This window comes from Impatiens glandulifera, chromosome 1, assembly GCF_907164915.1.
Source record: "Impatiens glandulifera chromosome 1, dImpGla2.1, whole genome shotgun sequence".
Taxonomy (NCBI): Eukaryota; Viridiplantae; Streptophyta; class Magnoliopsida; order Ericales; family Balsaminaceae; genus Impatiens; species Impatiens glandulifera.
Window position 1 is genome coordinate 83206885 of NC_061862.1, and position 12345 is coordinate 83219229.

Sequence of the window (12345 nt, forward strand, 5' to 3'; positions counted from 1 at the left end):
GTTTTATTTTCTTTTTCATTTTATAATATGATTTCAATAAACACTAATTATAAGACAAACTCATATTCTATAATGAAAAATATGTATCCTAGTGTTGATCGACCTGCGACAGATGCGCATTCGCCTGCGACAGATGCGCATTCGCCTGCGACAGATGCGCATTCGCCTGCGACAGATGCGCATTCGCCTGCGACAGATGCGCATTCGCCTGCGACAGATGCGCATTCGTCTGCGACAGATGCGCATTCGTCTGCGACAGATGCGCATTCGTCTGCGACAAATGCGCAATCGTCTGCAACAGCCTTCGACAGATGTATTTTAAACCCAAAACGATTCAGTCGACCTTCGACGATGCATTTTAAGCCTGGTTTTGTTGGATCGTTTTTCGCAACGATGATCGTTCTTTGTTCTGCTTGGATCATCGTTGGGGGTCGGGGGAGCGATGGGGTTTCGTGGCTTGGATCGTCGTCGGGGAGAGGTGGGTCATGGGTTGGATCGGTCGTAGTTGGAGAGGAGGCGGTTTAGAAATATGAAAAGAGGAGAGAGAGAGTGAAAACTGAAGAGAAGAAGGGAAGGAGAAATGAAAGAGACTGTTTTATTTATTTATTATTATTTAAGGGTAATAATGTCTTTTTGCATAGGGAAAATGTTATATTTGAAAATTTTATTTAGCCTATGCTAAATTTGGACTCGTCAAATTTCCCTATATAAACTAATGATTATCATAAGCAGGGACGGAGCCAGGATTTTAAATCTATCCGGGCTAAAAACATTTTTACAAAAACTAATATATAACACAGTTTTTTTAATAATTTATGATATATTAAAAAATTCTGAATTGTTTAAGCACAACCAAAGAAAAATCATGACATCTATTATTAGATAGTACATGATTTACATGATGTCGCCCACATAAAAATACGCCCCGACAGAATGTGGTCCTCCGTTTTCTCTCTAACATCTTATAAATCATGAACTATTTAAAAAACGATGTCATGCTTTGTTTCGCTGTGCTTAAAATTTCATATTTTTTTCTTAGGTATGTTTATACGATTCAGCTTATACTTAGGGCATGTTTGGTACATGGTTTTGTACTCAGAAATGAGAAAGGGAATGAAATGAGATGTTTGGTTTGTGGTTTGATTACAAGATATTGATTTGATTCCCGGATACTCAGGAATCATCAAATCCTCTCTAAATTGGGAGGAACGAATCCATTTCGTAGGGATACACTTTCTCTCCCATTATCTCCAATCTCCTATTTTATCTCTCATAATTATAATTATAATTATAATATCATATATATTTTATAATTATATTATACTTTATTTTATAATTAAAATAATAATAAACTTTTATTTATTTATAAAATAAATAATTTTAATTATTCAAATAATATTAAGAAATCATTTAAAATAAAATTTTAATAATAATTACAATAACTAATAATAATATAATTAATTTTATATAATTAATTTTAAATATTATATACTAATAATAAAATTAAAATAAATTAATTAAAATATAAAACTAAAAATAAAATATCAATTTTATATAAGAAAATATTAAAAAACTTAAATATGAAATATTTTAACAAAAGTTATTATTAAAAAAATTATACCATGTTATAATATATTATTAAATAAAACATTATATTTAATTTAAATGTATTTATCTATTATTAATATATAATATTGGAAAGACTTTGTCTTATATTATTTATATTTGATAGATAATTATTTATTTATCATTAATAAAAAAATTTAAAACATTAACATTTTTTTGTTATAAGTATTTTTATTTTGAAAAAATATAATTAATATGATAAAATATTAAATATTTATATTTTATTAAATTATGTCACTTAAATATTTTATATATTTAAATAATTATGTTATAAAAAAAATAATATTATATATTTTTAATTTAATAAAAATAAATATTAATCATAGTTTTAATAATAAAATTATATTTATAACTTTTCTCTTATATATCCAAACATTATTAATGGGAATGAGAATGAGAATGATTAAAACTTTTAACCAAACACTACACTTCTTTCAATCATACCCATCTCATTCCACACATCTATCAATCTCAATCATATTCTCATTCATTTATTCCCCTTAACGTCTAGTAAGAAAAAAAATTAAAATTTTAAATTAGGACGGTAACTATTATTGTTCGGGACATAATTTCTTAATTAAGCTGTATAAATTATATATAGCTTAAGGTTAGTTAACTAAATTTATTTAGGAATGAATGAGTTATAGGCTTTTTTTTTTTTTTTTATTTAGGAATGATAAATTATATATTATTGAGTCTGCTTATTTATTAGAAATTAATAAATTAGAATGTTAAATATTGTTCATTAATTATGAATAAATATATTATATAGTATATTAGTACTTGTGTTGAAATTATATAGTTATACATAAATATATTTATAATATATATATTATAGCTCAACATGTGATGCCTCTGGGCTAAGTATATAAAATTAATACATTAGTAAGTAATATAATTATATATTATATACTATGTATCTATTAAGGAGCTCGGCCCTCCGGGCTCTTGTGAGTGGCTCCGCCCTGATGATGAGAGGATTTACAAACACACATAAGACAGTATATGGAAATCATTTTTTTAAAGATAAATATTTTATTGTTGGAAAATAAGAAAGCAACCATGCATGATAATAAAATTATATATATATTTATTTGTAATGTCAATAAAATTATCATGAAAATGTTTTTCATAATTTTATTATATAGTTAAAGATATCATTTAACACTCATACTATGAATACATTGTTAGTTGTTGGGACTAATTGAACACTGTCACAATCTGGAGTGTGGACTAAGCAATCCATATTTTGCCCTCTATCAAAATCTTTTGTATTTTTTGGATACAACTAACAATTTATCAATAAACTCTAATTTTAATTCTGTTTCTGTTGTTAATTAATTATATATCACTTATATATTAATGTTAGACTCGTTTTCGTATTTATTTTTTTCGGACATTCATTTACTTTCTCTGTTCGAACTACTTGTTAAAGAAAGACTAAGCGAAATCAGTGGAAGAAGAATTGTCGATCTTAATATGAGTCTCTTCTTTGTCCTCTTATTTTGTCCGAGCATCTGACTCTCTGATATCATGTTAAGTTTTTAAAATTTGAATCGATTAGTAAGTTTAGGATTTGAGAACGTAACCAAGAAATTGGGAGAAAACTTAAATGTAATTGGGAACTTTCAATCCCTTTTATACATCTAATTAAATGTATTACATTTTCTGAAATATTTACTAAGTATCAATAAAGTTCAAACACTTATAAAAATATACATTCTAGCCTAGTTATAAATATAAACTATAAAAAAATATAATATAAATTAACAACATATTTTCACCACACTTGTAAAAATAGTCACTAGCAATATAGTAACTAAGTTCAATTAATAAATCCTAAGAGTTGAGATTAAATTAATTTAGACATATTAGGGACTAAATTTTGGGTCTTTCAAACAGGGACTTAATAATCAGGGAAAACAAATGTAAATTCAAGAGTTCAATTTTACATAAGATAAATTCAAGAAATTAATGTCAAATTGCAGTTGTGTAAAATTGATGATAAAATTGGATTACACATAGAGAATTGTAAGTAAATACTGTAATTAATTAATCTTAGCTTACACTTCAATGGTCTCCTCTTGATTAGTTCAATTTTATTGAGATAATCATATTTATTATGTAAAATTAATTTTATTAAATATATTTTATTTATTCTGAAATTAATAATTCAATAAATTATCTAATTATTTATTTTATACTTTATTCATAATTTCTTATCCCAATTTTCACTATTAAAAAAAAGGAGACAACCTCCTAGATGGGCACCATAAAGTTGGAAAAGAGACAAGTTTTTATAAAGTGAGTTATCAAAAATATTGGCTGACAAAAAGGGACATAATATTGCAGCAACCTCATAAATTTAATAATAAAGTACATTTTAGACTTAAAAAAGAAACATAAAGGCTGAGCCCTAAATATATATATAATTTTAAAAAACTATTCAAATAATATCTTAAAGCCTTCTGAGTTATTTAAATTAGGGTTAACTAAAATTGAAAAATTGAGAAATCAAATTGAATTGTAAAAAAACTAACCAAACTGAGTTTTGAACGGTTTATAATTTCTTGTACCAACCACGACTGGTTCAGTTGGTAATTTAAATAATAAAAAATCGACAAATAAACCGACCGACCGTATTGTTTAAATATATTTTACATGTATGTCTTTTTAATTTATTGGTAAGGATAAAGATGTTTTTTAGTTAAGGGTTTCTATTTTGATAGACACATCTTTATTATTTTATATGTTGATATTTTTTATAAAATTATTTAGATTTATTTTATTTTCTAATATATATTTTTTTAAATTAAATAATTGACTTGTTACTTAATATATTAAACTTTTATTCATCAAAACTTTTTTTAATCAGTTTTTCATTCTTTTAGTTTATTATATTATAAATTTATTTATTTATTTATTTTTTACTTTAATACATGAGGAGTGAGAGAGAATTTGGGAGAAGAATATATGAGAAAATTTGTTATTTTTGTAGGGAATTAGATTAGGTCAATTCACTCTCAAATTTCTTCTCTCATATATTATCATAGATTAGGTCAATTCACTCTCAAATTTTTTCTCTTAAATTCTCTCTTCCAATTATTTCTCATATTATATATATTTGTTATTTTTTTTAACGATTAAACTGGTAAATCGATCGAACCGATTTTATAACCAATCAACCCGAACTGATATTTAACCGCCAATCAATTAATGAAGATTTTGAAAAACCGATACCAACTATTGGGATGAAATTTTCGATGAAAAAACGACCGAACCAAACCTCTTACACCCCTACTTTAAATAACTAAGTCCACTCAAACATCATTTTATTCTCTTTCTTATCAATCACATCACTCAATTTATTATCAAAAATACTAAAATACCAAATATTTTAAATTATTATTTATTACTTTATTATTATATATCAATATTCTTTAAGTAATTTTATTAAAAATATTATTACATTCTCAAAATTATCACCTGTCATTATTCATTTTCTCCCTCCAGTTATTATAATAACACCCATCCGAAATAGGCCTAATTCTTTATCTACTTGATTTTAATTTATCTAAGAATTATTTTCAATAAAATTAAATATTAAATTAAATTTGAAGATCATGAATAATAGATAGATGTGAAATGTGAAAATTGATTATCATATAATTACTAGAGATTATTTTCATTATTTATCATGTTGGTTAAGGATGAAGTATGAAGCAACAAGATTATGATGGAGGAATTTGTTGTTTGCTTATCTATTTAAATAAATTCTTTAAAAAAAATTTGATCAATTTTATAAATAATTAATTTAATTAAATAAAAAGAATTTTATTTATAAAGTTAAATGAAGGTGTCAAGTTTATTTATAAAGTTGTAAAATTATATTCATGTATATAAACTAGTAAAATATGTTAAAATTATGTAACATAAGAGAATGCCTCAAATGGCGGTTGAATTTTTATCCACGCATGGCCAATCCCCTAATTTATTAGTTTTTCTTGATTTACCACAAAGAGGTAATTTTCAGTTCATACACTATTTACAAGCAATTACTGGCATCATTAAACGCATTAACCAGTCTCAATAACCGCATTAACTGGCAGAATCGCAAGCAAAGCTCGACACTACTAGCGAAGCTCTACGACAGAGCATTTCCATTATTGAAATTATAGAGTCAATCACTGCTCTCTCTCTTTCCGGCCGGTATGTAGAATGGAAACCATTTCCTGTCCTACCCACCTTTCAAACAATTTTTCCCAAACTACCCACATTTTCATTCACATTCTCAAACTACCCACATTTCTCTCTCTAAATCATTAATCAACCTATTAATTAACTCACTCTCTATCTTAACCCACTAATTAACTTCTCCCTCTCTAAACTCATTAATTAACTCTTCTCTCTCTTTCAAATATTAATTAATATTCTCACTTTTAAATTATTAATTAATTCAATTGAAATATATTATATAAATATTAAAATAAAATAACACATATATTTTATTTTTATTTAAATTTACAAATATAATATATATAGTTCAAATTAAATACACTAAATTAAATAATTTAAATAGCTATTATAAAATAAAATAAAATAGAATACATTACATAAATGGAAACTTGAAATAAAATATATTACATAATGTATTCTATTGTTTATGTTATGTATTTTATTGTGATGTAATGTATTTTATTTTAATATTTATGTAATATATTTTATTTCAAGTTCCCGTTTATGTAATATATTTAATTTAAATTATATATATTATATTTATAGATTTAAATAAAAATAAAACATATGTTATTTTATTTTAATATTTATATAATATATTTCAATTGAATTAATTAATAGTTTAAAAGTGAGGATATTAATTAATAGTTGAAAGAAAGAGAGGAGTTAATTAATGGGTTTAGAGAGAGAGAGTGAGTTAATTAGTGGGTTAAAATAGAGAGTGAGTTAATTAATAGGTTGATTAATAATTTAGAGAGAGAAAGGTGGGTAGTTTGGGAATGTGAATGAAAATGTGGGTAGTTTGGGAAAATTTGTTTGAAAGGTGGGTAGGACATGAAATGGGAGCGAAGTGGGCTGTGTAATCATTGGAATTTGCACTCTTTTTTATTTGGATATTTATTTTATTTTTTAACTTATTTTTTTTCATTTCAAACATTTTTTCTTTACATTTAATACATAAAAATTAAACAAATAAATAAATAAAAATTCCCGGTCCTTGTTCTTCTCATTACAAACCTGAATCTCCTCAATTGATCTCAAAGCAACGGGACTGAAAATTCTGAATTTCGTTTGAATATCTTGTTTGAAATTTTCGATTTCATTAAGTTTTCGGATTAGAACAGTGAGTTTTTAGCAGTTAAATGTGATATAACACCTGCGATGGTTAGAATTTTGAAAAAGAAATTGAGATTTTAGAAACGGTTATTGAGATTCTAACTTTGATTATAGCTATTGAGATTCTAACATTGATTATAATCGAAGTTGGAATTGATAAGCTAAATAAATTGGTATTCGAAATGTATAATGATTGTTTGTCCTCGTTTATGATTGGTCTTCGTAAAGGAAAAGTTAGTTCGAAAATCGCTTCAGCTAGGGTTTTGGAATCAATTTCGTTAGATCCTCAATCTCAGAGTTCAATCTTAAATAAACGAGGTTTATTACCGATATTATATTATTTGATAGAAACTAATCAATTCAATGATCAGATCACAAAACAAGGTGTATTATCATGTCTTATAGCAATATTAAAGTCTAGGAAGACACTAAAACATGATTTAGTTAAAAAGGAATTAAAAAAAAAATGATGGTGGGTTAGATCGGGATGATAAAAATAGAGAAGAAAAGAAATTTAATTTATTTAATTTTATATATTAAATATAAAGAGAAGGTCTATTTTAAATGAAAAAAATATGTTTAAAAAAATATAAAAAATAAATACGTGGATAAAAAACTTAACGCAGTTTTTTCGTTATCTTAAATAATTTTGACATTTTTTTGATGAATTTATATTTAAGAATATAATTTTACAACTTTATAAATAAATTTGACATTCTTTTCTAATTTTTAAATAAAATAATTAAATTTAAATAACTATTTTTAGTATTGAATTATATTAAAATTTCATTTACTATCAATAAAATTTAATTCATAGCGTATAGGGCATAATTAGTTTCGGTCAAACCTAATTATAAATGTTTAGATTCGTTAGTTGTAACTAACTTAAATTAAAATTCATAGATATAATTTTCATTGAAAGCAACGTCTCCACTAATTACTAGAATATACCCATTATTTTGCAAATTTAATTATTATAGTTATTTAGTAAAAAAATATATATGTAAATCAAAAGCCGTTTAAAATTATTTTAAATAAAATATTCTATCAACCTGTGTAGTGTACTGAAAAAAATATAAATAAAATAATTTAGATAAAATCTAAAAAAAAAATCAAAATCTACATTTAATAGGTATAAATCACAAAAATAAAACTTTAAATATGTTGATAAGGCTCAAATGAAAATATTTAAGGTTTTGTCTAAATGAACGAATCTATCTTTTTATTTTAACTTTATTTTTTTTAATTAGTTTGTTAAATATTTATAAAAAAAATTGTTTTTCATTTTCGTTGTTTAGTAAAATAAAAAATTGTTATTATATATATTATATTATATATATTTGACCAAAATTTGTATATTAATCCTTCAAGTTGAACATAACAAAATGGCAGTCATATATGCCGAGTTGCCGACAAACTACTGTGTGGCTTAAAAACGAGAAAACATAGATAAGATATAAAATTAACAATATTTTGTTTCAAATTATTTTGTAAAAATAATAGTTAGAATTATATTTCATTTTTTAAATAATTAAAGTGAAATTTTGACATTTAAATTATAGGTGTGATTGAAACTTTTTTATATATATATTTGTAAAAATAAGCATGTTAGAAATTATCTATTTGTTTTACCGTGTTATTGATTTTTTTTAATTATATGTATATTAAAAATAAAAATAAATTGTTTAAATACAACCACAAATGATAACATTAAAAAAAAATAGTCATAAATTATCGAACTCAAAAATCCTTGAGAAGACCGATTAATTACTCAACAGATTCTACTGTCTTTCCTGAACTTATATCAGAAATAGTCGTAATGATAGTATTATGAATGATACGCATCGGACGATCATTAAAAATTCAAACGATTTCTCTTCAACTAGATAATCCACCAAAAAATAATTGGGATGATAACTCAATTATATAGGTCTGTCATATGAGTCACATCAATCCAAACTTCTCAGCAACTATCCAAAAACTCGAATATCACTCAATTAATCACAGTAATACTCCACAAAAGACTTCAAATACTAGTCACTCACCGACAATGCAAAAGTAAGTGAGTTACCAATTTAACCTCTTTGTGACACATACGACTAGTCATAATACACCATTTTTTTAATGTATACATCACCCGTTAGAATTTCACCATTAATAACGCTCCATCCAAAAAACGAGACATTTAATTGAATTTTTAACTCTCTAATTTTTTTCCCAACAAATATGATATGAAATCATCTTAGAGAATAACTTGTACTGATGCGCCCACATAAAAATTATATATATATATATATATTAAAACGTCTTGTTTAGTTTTTTAAAATTATTCTGGTCAACAATGTACTAATTTGCATGTAATTTTAACATTGGAATTGAGATTTAAATGTAATTTTAATTTTTATGTTGGTTAAACTATTTTAGATTAAAAACATATAATTATGTAACACTAATATTTTACATACCCAATCTATAAATATTAAATAATTATTTTGAATATATAAACCCAAAATAATCAAAACCAATGACAAATTAAGATTATACTTTTTTTTTTATAAAATATTATTTAAAACAAATTTATCCTATTTTTTTTTAATATTTAACATTTTTATTAATATTATAACTTATTATTAAATAAATTATAAATTTAATTATGTATATATATTTATACATTAAAATTATTATTTTTATAACTCAATATAATTAATTTAAAACATCTTATTAATTACAATACAATAATTTAGAAGTAATAAAAATTATTACATTATCTTATTTTAAAACTATTAGTAAAATAATTGTATTACTTTTGAAATAAGATGATTGTAATTTTTATTAAATTATTATAGTGTATTTGTTAAAATATTTAAAATTAATTAATATTGAATAAATAATATGAAAATAATTAAGTGAATATTTATTATATCATTTAACTCATTAACTAAAATATTAAAAAAATTAATCATAACCCAAAACCAACCAAATTACAGTTTCTGTTATGAATTTACCAAGCAACTTTACTTTCCAACATCAATTATCTATGTCCTGTTTTAATTATTTATTGATACTTTAGTTCTTATTTCAACATTTGACACAAAATGAATAGTTTTAAGATTACTAATTGAATTTTTAATTAGCTTTAGGTCACACTTGTCATTCTATTCCAAAAAAATTCAAATAAAAAAATTGTAAAGAGAATCCTATGAAGAATTTCTGCACTATTTTTGGCCGTTAGCAGAGAATTCAGACGTGTTTATGTGAACCCATGATTCCATTTTGCGTAAAAGTCATATTTAAGAGAGAAAGAGAAGAAAGCAAATATGAAAAAATAATTAAAAAACCGATCTTGAATTCGCTTTCAATTTTCATCATCTTTGCTGCAATGGAGTAGCTAACGTGTAGAAACCCAGCTTTCTTCTTCCAGCAGCAGTTTGCTTTATTGCTGTTTTCTCTCTCCATAGTTGCAGGTTTCTTTTTAGGGTGTGCAGTTACCTTTCGTTTTCTCTATTATGCATTGATAGATACATGAGAAGTCCGAGTTGCTCTGTTGGTCCTTGGCTGCTGGGTATTGAAAGTGATATTAGTCATTGATGGTCTCATTTTTGTCTCTTCTTATCCGCGTTTTTACTGTTTTATGTTAGAATTGTGGATGGGTTCGACTTTGGAGGGCCCTATCTTACATCTCTATCTCGCTCAGATTTAGGGGTTTTTTTTGCAGGAAGGAATGCATCTCAATTACCTCTCTTTTCATTTACCTCCCGATCAGATCAGATCGGATTGAGCTTTTCAACAATACCCATTCCGAGATTTAACGATTGAGGTACGCATATTGTCTCTTTTTTTACCCTGCTGAATTTCATTTATCTTCATCTTCTGAGTCCTACTTCGAATTGCTCGTAGAAGTCAGCTCTTCAACTTCATCAATTTCAATCATGAAGGATTTCCCTTCTTGTTTCGGTGAAAATGCGGTTCAAGTTTCGGATTTTTCGTCCTCCAGTAGCAACAAAAGTGCTCATAATTTGGTGACGAGTGTTTATCAGTGCAGATTTGGTCGTCGTTCCTGCTTGATTACAGTTGGGTGGAGTAAAAACTTGATGGGTCAAGGCTTTAGTGTTGGAATTGACGATAATAGGGATCAATGTCTTTGTAAGATTGATGTAAAACCCTGGTTGTTCTCTAAGAGGAAAGGACTTAAAACTGTTGAAGCATATTCAAGTAAGATTGATATTTATTGGGATCTATCCTCAGCTAAGTTCGGATCAGGACCTGAACCATATGAGGATTTTTTTGTTGCAATTGTTAGCAATCAAAAAATGATTTTGCTTCTAGGAGACATGCCAAAAGAAGCCTACAAGAAAACAGTTGCCACACATTCTTCAAGTAGTAGTGCTCATCTGTTTTCCAAAAGAGAACATATTTATGGGAAGAAGATTTTCAACACTAAGGTTCGATTCCTCAACAATGGCCAGCTCCATGACCTTGTAGTTGAGTGTGATACTGTCGGTGTTGATGAACCATGTCTGGTGATACGAGTAGACAACAAAAACGTTATGCAGGTGAAGAGGCTGCAATGGAAATTTCGGGGTAATCATACTATTTTGGTTGATGGAATAGCCGTGGAAGTATTTTGGGATGTTCATAACTGGCTTTTCAGTTCATCACATGGAAATGCGGTTTTTATGTTCAAGAGCAACCTCATGTCTGACCAAGATTCACCTTCTTTATCTTGGTCTTGGTCGTCTCAAAGAGCTCTTGATACCCGAACGCAAAATCATGGTCTCTCGCTGGTTTTATATGCTTGGAAGAGTGAATAATGATTCTTCAAGTGAACACTCTCTAACAAACACTTTCCTCTACTTGTGATTGATTTAGTTAATGTATGAAATAGATTATGATTCCATTTGTTGTCTTATTTGTTCTTATTGACTGAGAATCTTGCGCAACTTAATCAATCATACAAAAGAAATGTTATTATTATTGATTAAGTTTAATTGCTTGTTAGATATCTCTTTTTCCATTTGTACAATTGCAGAGGATCAGAAAAAAAGCGGTTAACATTAAAGGAATCTCTCCAGATCCTTCAAAAAGCACATTGACTTGTTGTAAGTTTCCATTTTTAGAAGTTTCATACAGTTGATTTTTTTTTCTCAGTGGTACCTGTTTGAAGAATAGGACCAATGCATTGTTCACATAATAATAGCCTACAATGTTTGGCTGGTATTTTGGATTAAGGTTCATATTATAGGTGAATTTTTGAATCAGTATCCATATTAATGTGATTTTTGGTTTCATTTGGTGTAAATATTGTTCTTTGAATCATGATTCAGAGTAATGATTGTGATAATGGGCTTCACTTTGTAACCCTCTAAA

The 12345-nt window shown here is 26.0% G+C and overlaps 1 protein-coding gene across 1 annotated transcript; it reads left to right on the plus strand.

The window, feature by feature from the left end:
* The first annotated feature begins 10328 nt into the window (after positions 1 to 10328).
* LOC124921919 lies at positions 10329 to 11978 on the plus strand. The gene is made up of 2 exons (XM_047462626.1): positions 10329 to 10795; positions 10876 to 11978. The coding sequence occupies exon 2, from the start codon at positions 10908 to 10910 to the stop codon at positions 11787 to 11789; it is 882 nt and encodes a 293-aa protein (XP_047318582.1). The 5' UTR covers positions 10329 to 10795; positions 10876 to 10907; the 3' UTR covers positions 11790 to 11978.
* Positions 11979 to 12345: the final 367 nt, after the last annotated feature.